Source organism: Oncorhynchus gorbuscha, linkage group LG09 (assembly GCF_021184085.1).
Source record: "Oncorhynchus gorbuscha isolate QuinsamMale2020 ecotype Even-year linkage group LG09, OgorEven_v1.0, whole genome shotgun sequence".
Lineage (NCBI taxonomy): Eukaryota > Metazoa > Chordata > Actinopteri > Salmoniformes > Salmonidae > Oncorhynchus > Oncorhynchus gorbuscha.
This window is the reverse complement of record NC_060181.1, coordinates 40,203,991-40,222,722: the sequence shown is the minus strand read 5'-3', so window position 1 is coordinate 40,222,722 and position 18,732 is coordinate 40,203,991. Positions and strand designations below refer to the sequence as shown.

General features: G+C 45.1%; 1 protein-coding gene across 2 annotated transcripts in view; it reads left to right on the top strand.

Annotated features, from left to right (window-relative positions):
* Positions 1-18,732, top strand: part of LOC124043570 (zinc finger MYM-type protein 4-like) — a 27,736-nt gene extending 9,004 nt beyond the window's left edge. The window contains exons 13-28 of one of the 2 annotated variants that reach the window (XM_046362283.1): positions 68-240; positions 3,627-3,771; positions 6,329-6,460; positions 7,628-7,665; positions 8,374-8,500; positions 9,776-9,888; positions 10,121-10,319; positions 10,639-10,698; positions 12,865-13,074; positions 13,501-13,625; positions 13,835-14,012; positions 14,197-14,348; positions 14,448-14,562; positions 14,767-15,024; positions 17,195-17,327; positions 17,510-18,732. In XM_046362283.1, coding sequence (XP_046218239.1) covers positions 68-240; positions 3,627-3,771; positions 6,329-6,460; positions 7,628-7,665; positions 8,374-8,500; positions 9,776-9,888; positions 10,121-10,319; positions 10,639-10,698; positions 12,865-13,074; positions 13,501-13,625; positions 13,835-14,012; positions 14,197-14,348; positions 14,448-14,562; positions 14,767-15,024; positions 17,195-17,327; positions 17,510-17,744 — 2,393 coding nt within the window. In that variant the 3' untranslated portion in view covers positions 17,745-18,732. The remainder of the gene's footprint in view (positions 1-67; positions 241-3,626; positions 3,772-6,328; positions 6,461-7,627; positions 7,666-8,373; positions 8,501-9,775; positions 9,889-10,120; positions 10,320-10,638; positions 10,699-12,864; positions 13,075-13,500; positions 13,626-13,834; positions 14,013-14,196; positions 14,349-14,447; positions 14,563-14,766; positions 15,025-17,194; positions 17,328-17,509) is intronic. The other variant, XM_046362284.1, reaches the window with a different exon arrangement.

Below are 18,732 nucleotides of genomic sequence, written 5' to 3'. Positions count from 1 at the left end.
AGTTTGCGCCTTGGTGTTTAAAGACACATTTCCCTGTCTCTCGCCCTCTTCTCTCCGCCATATCCAGGCTGTAAGCTGCTCTACAAGCACGACCTGACCAAGCGCTGGGGGAAACACTGCAGAACCTGTGCCTACTGCGCCTCTACCGCGCAGGAGGCCGTCACGGGCCAGTACGGAGGCAAGGTGGAGGAGTTCTGCTCGGATGAGTGCAAGTCCCACTACACCCTGCTCTTCTGTCAGGTATAGGAAGGAACCACGCTAAACAAAACACCTAGGGTTCAATGAGGCTCAATGCTGAGGAGCAGTCTTCTGTTGGTGTCTATCCCCTTGTTCTTTCAGTTTGAATGGATCTTAAATGACTCCAATACAAAACTTTTGTAGACTTGTCTGAAAACTTGGAGACTTGTTCTCTCATATTTGTGCAGGTGGAAGGAAGAAGTTGGGGATAAGAAACCACATGAGTGAATGAATTGAACTTTCCAAATGGTATATCCAATGTGGCAGTTGGAATCGCTGTTGGCAGGGCAATTAGTGTAAGTGCTTCAGGCATCCATGTCAGCAGCAGTCTCGTCGCAGAACTTAAGACTGCCGCCGAAACAAAGACGGTTCTTTTGTTCTGCCGAGTTATTCAAGGATGGAAAGAGAGGAAAGCTCCACACCACTCTCTCACTTAAATATCTTACCTAGTTATTTTCAGATCTCATTTTGCTCTTTGGCATCTGTGTGTGTGATTTCTGTACCCATTTGCTCCTCTCGCCTGTAGGCTTTACAGACGCTCCCCACCCCTTGGATGCAACCCTTCTAATTTAGTTTACAGTACGCACACAACTTATGTGGAATTCCTGGTCTCTGGCCGTGTTTGGACCAATGCAGAGTTCATCTCAGCCTATGCTACCCTTAAGTCCTTTGACTTTTTGTCCCTGACGGAGACATGGAACACCCCAGAGAAGACTTGCTACTCCAGCTTTCCCCTCACAGCCCGAGAGTTCGTTGCGGTGGTGGCACAGGGCTGCTAATGTCTCCTGGGGGGAGATTTTCTCTCTTCTCCCTCACCTTTCCTCCCGGCCGGCACGGGCCTCCATGGCTGAGTGACTCATTGCGATCGTACAGAACAGGGCTGCGGGCAGCTGAGCGAAAAATGGAGGCTACACTTGTGGACGGCCTATCATCCTTTCACTCCCTCTTTACCTTCTCTTCCTCTGTATCCACTGCTAAAGCCACTTTCTGTCACTTGAAATGTCACGTTTCTGTCCCTTACCCGTAGGAAACTATTTTCCTCCTCCCTCCTTAATCCTCCACCCCCTTGCCTCGTCCCTCTCTGCTGACGACTTTGTCAACATCTTTGAAACGAAAGCTGAAGACATCTGCTCTTCATTCACTCAGCCTATACGCCCTGCAACTATTGAAGTCCGGCCGCCCTGCCTGCCTGCATGCTCGACCACATACCCTTGTCCAGACCATCTCTGGAGACTTCCCATTGCTCTCTTCCCTTATGAACTCATTCCTGATCATTGGCTGCGTCCCATCAGAATGGCCCGATTCACTCCCCTCCTCAAAAAGCAAACGCTCGTTGACTCTGACGTCAAGAACTGCAGACCGGTATCCCTCTTCTTTCCAAAACAGTTGAGCGTGCTCTCTCTGACCAACTATTTCATTATCTCTCTCAGAATGACCTTCTTGACCCTAACCAGTCAGGCTTCAAGACTGGTCACTCAACCGAGACTGCTTTTCCCTGTGTCACGGAGGCTCTCTGCACTGCCAAAGCTGACTCTCTCTCCTCTGTTCTCATCCTCCTAGATCTATCCAATGCCTTCAACACCATGAACCATCAGATCCTCCTCTCCTCCCTCTCACGGCTGGGCGTCTCAGGCTCCATCAGATCCTCCTCTCCACCCTCTCACGGCTGGGCATCTCAGGCTCCATCAGATCCTCCTCTCCACCCTTTCAGTGCTGGGTGTCTCAGGCTCCATCAGATCTTCTCCACCCTCTCACGGCTGGGCGTCTCAGGCTCTATCAGATCTTCTCCACCCTCTCAGGGCTTGGTGTCTCAGGCTCTATCAGATCCACCCTCAGGGGTGGGTGTCTCAGGCTCTATCAGATCTTCTCCACCCTCTCAGGGCTTGGTGTCTCAGGCTCTATCAGATCTTCTCCACCCTCTCAGGGCTGGGCCTCTCAGGGTCTATCAGATCTTCTCCACCCTCTCAGGGCTGGGCCTCTCAGGGTCTATCAGATCTTCTCTACCCTCTCAGGGCTGGGCCTCTCAGGGTCTATCAGATCTTCTCTACCCTCTCAGGGCTGGGCCTCTCAGGGTCTATCAGATCTTCTCCACCCTCTCAGGGCTGGGCCTCTCAGGGTCTATCAGATCTTCTCTACCCTCTCAGGGCTGGGCCTCTCAGGGTCTATCAGATCTTCTCTACCCTCTCAGGGCTGGGCCTCTCAGGGTCTATCAGATCTTCTCTACCCTCTCAGGGCTGGGCCTCTCAGGGTCTATCAGATCTTCTCTACCCTCTCAGGGCTGGGCCTCTCAGGGTCTATCAGATCTTCTCTACCCTCTCAGGGCTGGGCCTCTCAGGGTCTATCAGATCTTCTCTACCCTCTCAGGGCTGGGCCTCTCAGGGTCTATCAGATCTTCTCTACCCTCTCAGGGCTGGGCCTCTCAGGCTCTGCACACTCTTGGATTGCATCCTACCTGGCAGACCGCTCCTGCCAGGTGACATGGAGAGGAGCTGTCTGCACCACGTACTCTCACTGCTGGTGTGCATTATTACGATTCACATATAGCTAGCAGATAATTATGAAGTAAAACAGTTGCTTTGTGTTTCTTTAGTTTCTACTGCCATTGTTGTCCTGGCTGAGAGATGGTTCAGTGAATGGGTAAGTCAATAGGGCTAGAATTGCTACCCACGAAAAAGGTACATCTACCTTGCATAAAATTCGTTTTAGGTCATTTTTGCCTGTTTGACTAGCTGGTTAGCTTGATTATTACGATTCATATATCTAGCTGATATACACAAAACAAACATTTTACTTAATTATCTTGGAAGACGGTTCAGTGAATGGGGAGGTGAAGAGTGAGGTAATACAGTAGGGGGAGTGAGAGTGCTTCTCAAATGTATTGTTTTATGCGTTCTCCACACTCGTCCTCACAAGAAGGTACTCGAGAGAATTCACTCAGAGCACGAGTGTGGATCACAGCAGTATGCCTATTGAGGAAAAACACCTCGTGTCTTTACCTGCAAACATCAAAGCAGTAACTCGTTCATGCTCTACAACATCCATAGAGTACGACCCTACCTCACACAGGGAGTAGCTCAGGTCCTAGGCCATCTCCCGTCTGGACTACTGCAACTCTCTGTTGGCTGGGCTCCCCGCTTGTGCCATCAAACCCCTAAAACCTCTTCAGATTATTTTTAAATCATCCCAAATCACCTTCCTAATTTTGTCCTCTGGACTCTTCAAGTTATTCCCCTAAATGACCAGCTCTGACTTTGCTGATACTTTGAGGTGACATTTACGTACTGGTATGTGCATGTCCCACCTGGCTAACTCTTAAGAAATTCTCTAAGAAATTCTTACTCTTGCGCTACTCTCTAACTGCCTTTTCTACATCTTGATTTTTGCCTCAGGTGGCCAAGTGTGACGCGTGTGAGCGCCAGGGGAAGCTGATTGAGACCCTGCCGATGCTGGGCGAGGTGAAGCACTTCTGCAACCTCCAGTGTCTGCTCGACTTCTGCAGCCTGCAGACCCAGGGCATGCCCCAGGGCCTAAAGGGTAGGACTTAGGATATAGCACAATTGTACTGTTTCATCATAGGGTACTACATGTCCTTGTGTTGCCTGTTACAGCTCGTGATTTTAAAAGAGAGGTACACACAAAGTCTCGGAGTCCCCCAGTGTAGATGAAAGGGAGGAGATGGGTTGAAGGAGGATGTTTTAAGCATTGCAACAATTGGGACCTTGTGTATGTGTGCCATTCAGAGGGTGAATGTGCAAGACAAAAGATTGGGGTATGGTAGGTGTCAAGAGCTGCAACGCCGCCAGGGTTTTCACACTCAACAGTTTCCCGTGTGTATCAAGAATGGTCCACCACCCAATAGTTCTAATTGTCATTTTTTTTGTCATTGATCTACACAATAATACTCTAATGTCAAAGTGGATAATAAAATGAGAGATTATTTTACAAATTAATAAAAACGTAATAGCTAAAATTGTCATTGTATAAGTATTCACCCCCTTTGTTATTGCAAGTGTAAAATTAGAAGTAAAGTAAGATTTGGCCAGAAGTAAAATCTGGCTTAACAACTCACATAAGCTATATGGATTCACTCAGTGTGAAATAATAGGGGTTGACATGATTTTTGAATGTGACTACCACTTCCTCTGTCCCCCATACATACGTACGGTCCCTCAGTGAACTATTGAATTTCAAGCACAACTACAAAGACTAGGGAGCTTTTCGAAAGCCTCATAAAATAGGGCAGTGATTGGTATATGGGTAACAATAACAAATCAGACATTGAATATATCTTTATGCATTGGTCAAGTTAATAATGCTGTTTGATGATGTATTAAACCACCTAGACACATCAAAGATGCAGCTGTCCTTCTGAGCTGCTGGACAGGAAATAAAACTCCTTAGAGATGAGGCCATTGGGGATTTTTTTTAAACAGCTACAGAGTTCAATGGCTGTGATGGAAGTGAACTGAGGATGAATCAACAACATTGTAGTGGCTCCACAATAATGACCTAAATGACAGTGAAAATAATTAAAATATCCCAAAACAGACGTACAGTGCATTCGGAAAGTATTCAGACCCCTTGATCTTTTCCACATTTTTTTGTTTAGTTTCAGCCTTATTTTAAAATTGATGAGGGAAAAATAATAATTTAATCAATCAACACACTACCCCATAATGACAAAGCAAAAACAGGTTTTTAGAAATGTTAACAATTGTAATGGAAGAAAAATGAAATATCACATTTACGTAAGTATTCAGACTTTACTCAGTATTTTGTTGAAGCACCTTTGGCAGCAATTACAACCTCAAGTCTTCTTGGGTATGACGCTACAACCTTTGCACACTTGTATTTGGGGAGTGTCTCCCATTCTTCTCTGTAGATCCTCAAGTTCTGTCAGGTTGGATGGGGAGCATCACTGCACAGCTATTTTCTGGTCTCTCCAGAGATGTTTAAGTCCGGGCTCTGGCTGGGCCACTCAAGGACATTCATGGACTTGTCCCTAAGCCACTCCTGTGTTGTCTTGGCTGTGTGCTTAAGGTCGTTGTCCTGTTGGGAAGGTGAACCTTCGCCCCGTCTGAGGTCTTGAGCACTCTGGAGCAGGTTTTCATCAAGGATCTCTCTCTACTTTTTGCTCTGTTCATCTTTCCCTCGATCCTGACTAGTCTCCCAGTCCCTGCCGCTGAAAAACATCCCCACTGCATGATGCTGCCACAACCATGCTTCACCTTAGGGATGGTGACAGGTTTCCTCCAGACGTGACGCTTGGCATTCAGGCCAAAGAGTTCAATCTTGGTTTCATCAGACCAGAGAATCTTGTTTCTCATGGTCCGAGTCCTTTAGGTGCCTTTTGGCTAACTCCGAGTGGGCTGTCATGTGCCTTTTTACTGAGGAGTGGCTTACATCTGACCACTCTACCATAAAGGCCAGTTTGGCTGGGCAGCCAGCTCTAGAAAGAGTCTTGATGGTTCCAAAATTCGTTATGGGTATGCTTGACAGGATGAAAAGAAAATGGGTGGAGCTAAGCACAGGCAAAATCCTAGAGGATAATCTGCTTTACACCAGACACTAGGAGATGAATTAACCTTCCAGCAGGACAATAACTTACAACACAAAGCCAAATATATATATACTGGAGTTGCTTACCAAGAAGACAGTGAATGTTCCTGAGTGGCCAAGTTAAAGTTTTGACATAAATCTGCTTGAAAATGTATGGAAAGACTTGACAATTGCCATGATCCCCAAGCTTGATAGAAGCTTGAAGAATTTAGAAAAGAATAATGGTCAAATATTCCACAATACAAGTGTGCAAGGCTCTTATGAGACTTACCCAAGAAGAATCACAGCTGTAATCAATGTCAAAGGTGTTTCTACCATGTATTGACTCGGTGAGGTGAATACCTTTCTATCAAGGTTTATTAGTGTTACTTTTGTTTTTCGTTATTGAAAAAAATATATATTGTGAAAATATATTGTGAAATTAGTGTTTTTGTGTAGCTCGTTGACAAAAAAAAACAGTCCATTTTAATCACATTCCATAAGCATTGTGTAATAACTGCAACATTCTTTTCTCTTCCACTCATCCTTCCAGTGGCCATGTCAATCGCTCAATCCCCCTCCAATACTACTACTGCTACGAGCGGGTCTGATCCCGTCATCGCCAACGTAGTCTCACTCGCCAGCTCCCCCATTGGCCAGTCCAACTACACCACTGCTCTGCAAGGTATACCAGATGTCTGTGTCAGGTGGAGAAGCTCCAGGTGGCTTTGGATTTTAAGTACCATGGCAACATACTTGATTCCAACCTCTCTTCTAAAAAGCATGTGAAAAAGGTCATTCAGATCACCAAATTCAACCTAGCTCATTTCTGATTTATACGAAATTGTTTGACTACTGCGGTAGCAAAACTGTACTTCAAATCTATGATACTCCCCCACTTAAAATACTGCTTGACTAGTTGGGCCCAAGCTTGCTGTACAACATTAAAACCTATTCAGTCTGTCTACAAACAGGCTCTCAATGTGCTTGATAGGAAGCCCAATAGCCATCATCACTGTTACATCCTCAGAAAGCACTCAGTATGTTTGTTAAAACAGCAAACCCAAACATATGGCAGCAGATCCACAAGGTCTGCCATGAGAGGTGACTGTATAGTTCCCTTAAGGAAAAGCACCTTTAGTAAATCTGCTTTCTCTGTGAGAGCTTCCCATGTCTGGAATACACTGCCATCAGACACACATAACTGCACCACATATCACACTTTCACAAAATGTATGAATACATGGCTAAAGGTCAATCAGATTTGTGATCATAATCCCTAGCTGTGTATTGCTGCTTTCCATGTTGTCTGTTGTCTGTAGCTTGTGAGGTGTGGAAACACTTTGTTGCTTTTATGAATTTTTTCTTTCTGCTTTTTGTCCTGTCTGTATGCTACGTCTTGCTTCTCCTATGTTGCTCTGCGTGTGCTCACTGCTCAATGATTGTCTATATTGTAATTGTTTTTAATAACCTGCCCAGGGACTGCGGTTGGAAATTAGCCCGGCTGGCTAAAACCGTTGATTAATGTGCACTGTCCCTGTAAAAATCGAAATAAACTCAAACATACACACGCAGACTCGGTTAAAGTCGGTTACCAGTTAAATACAATTTACTGTATACACACAAGGTGTTGTACACTATTAAGTCTAGCTGGAGAGTGTTCAACCAGTGTGTTCATTCATCAGTAAATGTCTTTGAATAGGGTTGGGTTGTTGCTAATAGCAAAGCCTTTTGACACCCATTAAGGTGCAGGTTAATTACAGATGAAATTAGGTTGATAAATGATCTCATTAGCAGGCCTGCCTGACTGTGGTGTTTTAAAACTAACTCCTGTTCTGTTGCGTCATTACAGGGACTGTTCCAAGAAGACATGTGAAGTATGTTGGAAATGTGAGTTGTGCATAGGTGTTATTTTGCATCAAGAATTGCAACACTGCTGGGGTCTTCACGCTCCACAGTTTCCTGTGTGTATCAATATTTTTATTTTATTTTTGGAATTTTTATTTGACCTTTTATGTAACTAGGTTCATTAAGAACACATTCTTATTTTCAATGACAACCTAGGAATAGTGGGTTAACTGCTTTGTTCAGGGGCAGAACAACATTATGTTTTTTACCATGGCAGCTCGGGGATTCGATCTTGCAACTTTTCGGTTACTAGTCCAACGCTCTAACCGCTAGGCTACCTGCCCACCACCCAAAGGACATCCAGAAAACTTGACACACTCTTGGGAAGCATTGGACTCAACATGGGCCAGTATCCCTGTGGAAGGCTTTCGACACCTTGAGTCCATGCCCCCAACGAATTGAGGCTGTTCAGAGGGCAAAAGTGGGGGGGTGCAACTCAATATTAGGAAGGTGTTCCTAATGTTTGGTATACCCAGTGTATGTTTGTGTTATGCACATGGTGGCAAATTGGAACTTGTACTTAAGTTGAATTTTCACTTAGGCTGCGTTTACACTGGCAAAAGATCAGAATTTGGTTGACTGTGTAAACTCAGCCTAAGTCCTGCGTTTATGTCAATTGGAAACTAAGTGAATTTCAAGTGGTATTAGGTTTGTCCCATGGTTACTAACAGTCTCTTCATTATGTGGCAGGCCAGCACACAGACTCGGGCCCCTCCACCCAAGGTTCAGAAGAACAAGGCACTACTCTGTAAACCTATGGTCCAGAACAAGGGCATCATGTGTAAACCCAACTTCACCACCTCAGGGTGCCAGACAGGTACAACACCACACACACACAGCATATATACCACATGCACTATCTTTTAAATATATTTTCACTCAAGAAAATACAGAATAATATGAAGGTTTAAAAGGTATCAAAAATAACATGTGCAGGAGAGGTAAAAAAAAAACGAGGCTTTTAAGGCCCCTCCCCCTATAAAATGAAAACATGGTGAATTAGGGGATAAAAAACATAATTCAAGTAAAATGGCCTTACTGAAGAGCTCAGTGACTTTCAACGTGGCACCTTTCCAACAAGTCAGTTCGTAAAATTTCTGCCCTGCTAGAGCTGCCCCGGTCAACTGTAAGTGCTGTTGTGAAGTTGAAACATCTAAGAGCATCAACGGCTCAGCCGCGAAGTGGTAGGCCACAAGCTCACAGAACGGGAGTGCTGAGGCGCATAAAAATTGTCTGTCCTCGCTTGCAACACTCACAACCGAGTTCCAAACTGCCTCTGGATGCGACGTTAGCACAAGAACTGTTCGTCGGGAGCTTCATGAAATGGGTTTCCATGGCCGAGCAGATGACAATGCAATGCCGAGCGTCGGCCGGAGTGGTGTAAAGTTCGCCGCCAATGGACTCTGGAGCAGTGGAAACGCGTTCTCTGGAGTGATGAATCACACTTCACCATCTGGCAGTCCGGGAACGAATCTGGGTTTGGGAGATGCCAAGAGAGAGCTACCTGCATATTGCCAACTGTAAGGTATGGTGGAAGAGGAATAATGGTCTGGGGTGGTTTTTCATGGTTTCTGGCTAGGCCCCTTTAGTTCCAGTGAAGGGAAATATTAACACTACAGCATACAATGACATTCTTGACGATTCTGTGCTTCCGGTCTTTGTGGCAACAATTTGGGGAAGGCTTGTTTCAGCATGACAATGCCCCAGTGCACAAAGCGAGGTCCATAAAGAAATGGTTTGTCGATTGGCGTGGAAGAACTTCACTGGCCTGCACAGAGCCCTGACCTCAACCCCATCGAACACCTTTTGGGATTAATTGGAACGCCGAATGCGAGCCAGGACTAATCGCCCAACAGTACCCCCCCCCAAGTCCCCGCAGCAATGTTACATCTCGTGGAAAGCCTTCCCAGAGGAGTGGAGGCTGTTGTTGCAGCTAAGGGGGGACCAACTCCAGGTTAATGCCCATGATTTAGGAATGAGATGTTTGACGAGCAGGTGTCCACATAACTTTTGGTCATGTAGTGTACATATTCAAAAGGCGCACGCATCTACATTTTGTGTTTCTATTTACCTTGACATTGTTGGTCCACAGATGATAATTTCCCCAAGGTGATCGTAGTGCCTGTCCCAGTACCGGTGTATGTTCCAGTCCCCATGAACCTGTACACCCAGTACGCCCCCCAGCCTGTTGGACTCCCCATACCGGTATGTTAACACCAAACATTATCTAGACTTCACCTCAGTCTGGTACACAGATTTCTCCTCAAATTCTCTCAAACAAGAGCTGTGTGCTCTGGACTCATTTGAAACCAACTAACATTGAATAGCAGTTGGAGGTTGGCTGATACATGCTCTTGCAGAACAGAAGCGCAACATGAATAAAGAATTGCAGCCCTCATAGCCTCCACATCTAACCCTTTATCCGCCCCATTTCCAGCTGCCCGTGCCCATGTTCCTGCCGGTGACTCTGGACAACGCTGAGCGCATCGTGGAGACCATCCAGGACATCAAGGAGAAGATCCCCTCTGACCCGTTTGAGGCAGACCTCATCCTCATGGCCGAGATGGTAGCCGAGGAGGGGAGGGAGAAGTCCCCGCAGCGACCCCCTGAAAGGCCAGCCCCAGCAGTACAAGATGGTAACCAGTGGCGGGAGTCAGGGATTGGGATGAGACCTGGGTCATGTTCATTATGCACCAAATGGAAGAAAACGGACTGCGACATGGAAAGATTACATGGACTTGCACAACATTTTCTGTCTGTTGCGTGGCCTAATGAACATGAGCCAGTTGGAACTTGTGAGACCTTCTCTATGGCTTCATAGGCCAAGCTACAGCGGTTCACAGTTGAAAAAGCAATTCACAGTTGAACGAGAGTCTAAAAAGCTATTGGTATGAATTCCGCGTTTTTTTTTCAGGTAATGTATTGGTTCATTGAGCTTATTTTCCCCCTTTTCAGATATGAGAAGTTTGCCTCGCCTCTCTACTATAGATTCTTCTTTTTTAACCCTTATTGTAGGTAAGTTGACTGAGGATATATTATCCTTTGCAGCAACCACCTAGGGGTGAGGTGAGGGGATGAATGAGCCAATTGGACAGCTAGGGGTGATCCAGGCTGGGACTTTAAGGACTGTCTAGAACAACCAAACTCTGAGGGACGTGGGAGATGATACAGCCCGTTTTAAGATCGGACTTGCCTTGTGTTTACAGTGCATTCGGAAAGTATTCAGACCCCTTCACTTTTGTTACAGCCTTATTCTAAAATATATTAAATTGCCCCCCTCCCCTCAATCTACACACAATATCCCGTAATGACAAGGTAAAAACGGGTGTTTAGAATTTTTTATATCACTTGTAAGTATTCTGACCCTTTACTCGGTAAAGGCAGCTATGACCGCCTCGGGTCTTCTTGGGTATGACGCGACAAGCTTGGCACACCTGTATTTGGGGAGTTTTCCCCCATTCTTCTCTGAAGAGCCTCTCAAGCTCTGTCAGGTTGGGTGGGGAGTATCACTGCGCAGCTATTTTCAGGTCTCACTCGATTCTGACTAGTTTCCCAGTCCTTGCTGCTGAAAAACATCCCCACAGGCTGATGCTGCCACCACCATGCTTCATCGTAGGGATGGTATTGGCCAGGTTATGAGCAGTGCCTGTTTTCCTCCAGACATGAAGCTTGGCTTTCAGGCCAAAGAGTTCAATCTTGGTTTCATCAGACAAGAGAATCTAGTTTCTCATTGTCAGAGTCCTTTAGGTGGCGTTTGGCAAACTCCAAGCGGACTGTCGTGCCTTTTACTGAGGAGTGGCTGTGCCAGATCTGTACCTTTTGGCTCTGACATGCACTGTCAACTGTGGGACCGTATATAGCTAGACAGGTGTGTGCCTTTCCAAATCATGTCCAATCAATTGAATTTACCACAGGTGAACTCCAAGTTGGAAACATGATGATCAATGGAAACCTGAGCTCAATTTCGAGTCTCATGAACAAAGGGTCTGAATACTTATGTAAATAAGTTATTATTATTTTTTTTCATACATTGGCACATTTTTGCTTTGTCGTTGTGGTGTATTGTGTGTAGATTCACGAAGGAATTTTTTTTATTTAATCAGTTAGAATAAGGCTTGTAACGTAACAAAATGTGGAAAAAGTGAAGGGGTTTGAATACTTTCCGAATGCACTCTATGCTTTTTGATTTAAAAAAAATAATAATTAAATGAAAAGCTGAAATGTCTTGCGTTAGTATGTATTCAACCCCTTTGTTATGGAAAGCCTAAATAAGTTCAGGAGTAAATATCTGCATAACAAGTCACATAATAAGTTGCAAGGACTCACTCTGTGTGCAATAATAGTGTTTAACATGATTTTTGGATGATTACTTTATCTCTGTACCCCACACATTTCTTTTTAAGGTCCCTTAGTCGAACAGTGAATTTCAAACACACATTCAACCACAAAGACCAGGGAGGTTTTCCAATGCCTAGCAAAGAATGGCACCTATTGATAGGCACCTATTGGTACAAAAAAAATAATAATTGAATATCCCTTTGTGCATGGTGAAGTTATTAATTACACTTTGGATAGGGTATCAATACACCCAGTCACTACAAAGATACAGGCGTCCTTCCTAACTCAGTTGCCGGAGAGGAAGGAAACCACTCAAGGATTTGACCATCAGGCCAGAGTTTAATGTCTGTGATAGGAGAAACCTGAGGATTGATCAACAAGATTGTAGTTCTCAGTACAACCAATTTGACTGAGCTTGAAAAATGTTGAAAGTAACAATGGGCATAGAATTACCCAGAAAGACTCATCTCTGCCAATAGTGTTTCTAACATGCATTGACTTGAGGGGTTGAATACTTACAGTATCTAATCAAGATATAGTGTTTCATTCTTTAATGTTTATTTTTCCTAATGTTAATTCGTCTTCCACTTTGACATTAGAGTATTTATATGTAGATTTTTTAAATATTTTACAATTAAATCCATTTTAATCACACTTTGTAACAACGTGGAAAAAGTCAAGGGGTGTGAATACTTTCTGAAGGCACTGTAACATATTATTAACAAACTATTTTAACAAGTAGTTCCTACTAAACTGTCAAGTAAATAACAGGGGTTATCAATGAATATGTTGAGAGCTGTCCCATAACTTGAATGCTTTTGTGTTTTCTCTTCGGGGGACCAGACCAGGGAAGCACCTACAGTGGAGACCTGGACACAGAAGAATTGAGTAACTTCCTCACCTCTTGGCACGACGAGCCACCTCCCACCCCCGGCGTCTCCTCGCGCCACAGTCGACCCTATGCCCACGAGACGCTCCGACCCATCATGGACATCCACACCCCCATCACACCCCCACCCCCAATCATGGACATAGAGGCCGACTTCCCTGTCCGTGAGTGATGCTGGAATTTTTCCACCTTCTCAGGGATTCCTGATTTTGATCATTGTTTAAATGGACTCAGTCTGAGACTTTTTGTTTCTGAAGTTTCCCAGTGTGACTTGTATAGCACTTCAGCATTTGTCGTGCCCTCTTCACGACTGTCTTGGTGTGTTTGGACCAAGATAGTTTGTTGGTAATGTGGACACCAAGGAACTTGAAATCTACTTATACCTTGGTTGAAGACTCTCAATGTCTGATTATATGGTCAAAACATATTGACTTTATAGTGAATGGCTTCTAGCTCTATATATCTCCATCTTTCAACTGCCCTGTTATAATTTAACCATGTAACAACCCTTCTTTAATACTACACACTGCAATTCTTCTGGCCTCATTCTCATTGCAGTCTGTTGTCAAATATCTCTATCGTTTTGCCAGAAACCCTGGAGCTGATGGCCCATTGGAGGGATCAGGAGAGGGATAAAAGTCCCAGTCCTCCACCTTCTCCTCCACGACGAAGAGCCAGAAGGAAAGCTCGGGATGGCTTGCCACAGAAGAAAAAGGTACGAGCCCAAAAAATTAATCGAAATGAGACCCCTTTCAAAGATCGCCTTGTGCAATTTTAATTTCCATATTTTGACTCCCAGCAGTGCGCCTTGTTTCATTTTCCTCATTCTTTGTAAATCTGGGTAACACTTTACTTGACACTGGGCTTCAAGTTAAGTGTTACCTAATTCAGTGTGTGTTTGTGACTACCCTGTTGACCCCACAGAGGCGTAAGTCAAAAGCAGCAGAGACTGCGTCAGTGGTGGCGTCACTGGGTGAGGCGCAGAGTGACGTGGTGCCTGGCGAGCCCCCTAAACTGCAGCACATGTACGGGGTAGACGCCTGGAAGAGATGGGTCCAGTGGAGCAAGACCCAGCCAGACCTGGAGAAGCCTCGATTTGGCTGTGGGTCTGCTCACTGATACACTTGACTATTATGAAAATCCTGATATCACACATTTGTTGCTTCGCTTCTTCCTCATTTACTGCCTCCTTTATATAATTCAACCTACCTCTTAATTGCCTGGGGGACTCATTTAACTTAGTAGACTGAATAAGTTAACCTTGACGTTCTGTTTCCCCGTTACAGCGCGACCAATGGAGATAAAAGAGGATGTTTTAAAGTGCACTACAGCAGAGCTGGGCTACGGTCTCTGTCGGTTTATTTGTGAAGTCAAACGACCCAACGGAGAGTCCTACAGCCAGGACAGTCTGTTCTATCTCTGTCTCGGCATCCAGCAGGTAGAACACACACATTTAACACAGACATACACACAAAAAACTCACTTCTGATGACCTCATTCGGTTAAATGTCATGTATAATGGACCCTCTTTCTGCAGTACTTATTTCAGAATGGGCGCATGGAGAACATATTCACTGATCTCTTCTATGGCAAGTTCACCCTGGAGATCACCAAGCTGCTGAAAGGCTTCAAACCTACCATAACGGCCAGTGGTAAGACTGCACGTACGCCCAGTGGGGAAAATAAAGTTTATAACAAAAAAATGGTATTAAGGCCTTTGCTTTGACCTCTTTTTCCATATCTCGCTCTCCATCTAAACTCCCACTCTCTTCCTTTCCCTTCAGGTATAGTAGGTAGGTTGATGGTGTTGGGGTTGTTATTAGCATGTTTGAATCTCTCCCCTCCCTCCCTCCCAGGCTACCTGCACTCGCGGGTGGAGGAGGAGTACCTGTGGGACTGTAAACAGCTGGGGGCCTACTCTCCCATCGTGCTGCTCAACACGCTGCTCTTCTTCTGCACCAAGTTCTTCCAGTTCAAGACGGTGGCTCAGCACCGCCAGCTCTCCTTCGCCCACGTCATGCGCTGCACCAAGTCCATCCACGACAACACCAAGTCCAACTTCCTGCGCTTCTACCCGCCCATCCCCAAGAAAGACCTAGCTACTGAGACAGCAGGTGCTTTGTCTTTTTGTTGCTTCCTTCACGCACCTCTCTACCCTTTGCTCTTGTCCTGTTCATGTGTCTGTTGTGCTTTCTGATACTGTGTTTTGCATATGTTTCTGCTCCGATAAAACATTGCAGGTTTTAAATTATTTTTCCATGAGACTGGAAAATAATGGACTAGCTTCTTCGGCGAGGCCTCAAGCTGCTTGGGAGTCCTCCCGGAGAGTAGGAAGCAAAGACGCCGGACGTGACGTGGTGAGATTAAGAAGCTGGGCGACCAGTCCTCCATTACAGAGTATACTACTCATCAATGTTCAATCATTAATGAACAAACTTGGCCAACTCAGAGGGAGGATCTCCTTCCAGAGGGACATCAGATTCTGCAACATACTTTTGAGACTTGGCTTTCCTCCGACAACCAGCGGGTTTTATATATATTTTTTGAGCGGATAGGAAGCAGCCTCTCTGGCAAGCGCAAAGGTGTTGGGCAATGCTCTATGACCAACACCCTATGGTGCGATGGAGGAAATGTACAGGAACTTGCAAGCCTCTGATGTCTACTATCCTCCCTGTGCCCAAGAACGGGAAAGGTAGCTGACCAGTAGCACTCACTTCCGTCATCATGAAATGCTTTGAGTTTTGTCAAAGACCATATCACCTCCTCCACACTGATTCTCAACACAGGGGGCTCACAAGGGTGTGTGCTCAGTCCCCTCCTGTATTCGCGTTATACCCACGACTGTGTGGCCTCGCACAGTTTCAAATCGATCATCAAGTACGCTGACGACACAACAGTAGTAGGCCTGATTACCAACGACGACGAGACAGCCTACAGGGAGGAGGTAGGCACTGACGGCGTGGTGCCAGGTAAACGATCTCTCCCTCGACGTCAGCGAAAAACAAAGGAGTTGTTGTGGACTTCACTAGGAACCAGACTGGACACGTCCCCATCCTCAACGGTGTCACCATGAGACGGTTTGCCAAAAGGCACCTAAATGGCTCTTAAGACCATGAGAAAGATTCTCTGGTGAAACCAGGATTCAACTCTACTGAATGCCAAGCGTCACATCTGGAGGAAACCTGGCACCATCCCTACGGTGAAGCATGGTGGTGGCAGCGTCATGCTGTGGGGATGTTTTTCAGCGGCAGGGACTTGGAGACTAGTCAGGATCGAGTTCCTTGATGAAAACCTGCTCAGGACCTCAGACTGGGGCGAATGTTCACCTTCCAATAGGACAACAACCCCAAACACATAGCCAAGACAATGCAGGAGTGACTTCGGGACAAGTCTGAAGCCAGAGCCCGGTCTTGAACCCGATCTAACATCTCTGGAGACGCCTGAAAATAGCTGTGCTGCGACGCTCTCTATCCAACCTGACAAAGCTTGGGAGGATCTGCAGAAAATGGGAGAAACTCTCCAAATACAGGTGTGCCAATCTGGAAGCGTCATACCCAAGAAGACTCAAGGCTGTAATTGCTGCCAAAAATGATTCAACAAAGTACTGAGGAGTCTGCATAACTGTAAATGTGATATTTCCTTTTTTATGGGGTGTTGTGTGTAGATCGATGAGGGGGGAAACTATTGAATCCATTTTAGAATAAGGCTGTAACGTAACAAAATGTGGAAGATGTCAAGGGGTCTGAATACTTTCTGTATTCAGACCCCTTGAATACTGTAGAAGGTCTGAATACTTATGTAAATGTGATATTCAAAGTTGTTTTTTAAATATATTTGCTAAAATTGATAAAACTGTTTTTGCTTTGTCATTATGGGTTATTGTGTATAGATTGATGAGGGGTGGAAACTATATAATCAATTTTAGAATAAGGCTGTAACGTAACTGTGGAAATTGTCAAGGGGTCTGAATACTTTCCAAATGCAGTTTATTGTTTTTATTTTTTTCACTTGGTCCCCATGCCCCCTCAATGGTCATGGTAATTCCCTCCCCACCTCCTAAAGTCTTTACTCTGCCTCCACCCCAATGAGCATTTATGTCTTCATTGCTGCTACAGTTTATGTATATAGTGCTATTTCTATTTTTTTTTAAGTGAAAAAATGAAAATATATATTAATTTTTTCACTTGGTCCTATATGTTGGAGCTCTCACCCTAAGATATTCATTGTGCCCTTCAATCACAGATCAAATTTGATTCGTATGTAATCATGGACCTGTGTGTGTAGCGGATGTAGATGGTGTGGCAGCGAAGAGGAAGAGGGATGACGAGGAGAAAGAGGAGGTGCTGGAGATGATGGAGAACAGTGAGAATCCCCTCCGCTGTCCTGTCCGATTGTACGAGTTCTACCTTTCCAAGTGGTGAGTGACACACACCATCTCCCCATGTTGCAGGCCAATCTAACATTTAGTAGTGTAACCAGAAATTCGTCTTCTTGACATTGCTTTTCAAAGCTCAGCTTTTCTGAGCTCTTTCCTCATATCACTGAAAACAAGCCCTCTCTAACACCGAGCTCTCCTCCTCACCCTCTTCTCTCCTCCAGCTCGGACTCGGTAAAGCAGCGCACCAACGTGTTCTTCCTGCTCCCGGAGCGCTCGTGCGTCCCCAACAGCCCCATGTGGTTCTCCTCCCAGGGCCTGGACGACCACACCTTGGACACCATGCTGACACGCATCCTCACCGTCAGGGAGATTCATCTGGGAGACCCCCAGAGGAACAAGCCCCAGTCCAAGGACCCTGAGTGGGTCCCCGACCAACATGACGACAACTCGGATTGACCATGAGGACTGGTACACACACACACACACACACGTACAGTTATAAGCTTTTTGTTTACACACAAACACTACGTGTTGATCCGAAAGGACTCCTAGAATCCACCTTCAGCTGTGTGTGAAGAGGAGTGGGTCCACACAGTTCTAGACTGAGACGGTGTCATGTACACACATTGTGTAGGAGATGTGTGTACATGCAAATTATAAACAGATGCTCAACTGCTCAATGGAGACACTGTTCATGCTGTCTGGTCACTACAAGGCAAATGGATGGGGAAAAGTAGGAGGAATCACTTTAAGAACTGCCATACTGCCTTTGTCAGCATTATTGTGGTCGTAGAGAAAAACAAGTCCGGGTTAACAAGCTATTTTCAAGTTCTTTAACGTCACCATAGGAGAGAGACGATGCTCTCCAGCCCTCTTCAACATGGACTCCGATTGGGGAAATGGTCAAAAGCTTTTAAGAATTTGGGATCCCATATCTGACCAGGTCCTGTACTGCTGAATTCAATATTCCCTGTCTTTCTTTATTGGGTCACTGCAGAAATGACAATGGATTGAAATGAATGCCAGTGATTGCAATGTCATTCAGCCATGTCGGCGAAGTTGTTTGAGATTTTGTGTGTCAAAGGGATTAGCCTCGTTGCTTTGGGAATGAGATAATATTGTACGAACAACGAGTGATATACCTTGCTATCAGTGGTGTTGTCCATTGCCTACTAAAATTGATGGCTGGCAGACATTCCTTGAGTTGACTGTTATATTGAGTCATTTCAACTTGTTAAAATGCTTGATGTCAGTGCCCCTACACGCATGTATAATGTTGAAGGAAAAAAATGTCATTCTGTGTTTCCTTATGTAGAACACGTTTGTTAATTTGGAAAGACAAGCATTTACCTTGCAAGTGCTCCTCATACTAGTTCAAAATTGCATTGATTTTGTTCTGAGAAACTTTTTTTTTAAATAAAATATTTTTAAATAAATACTGAAA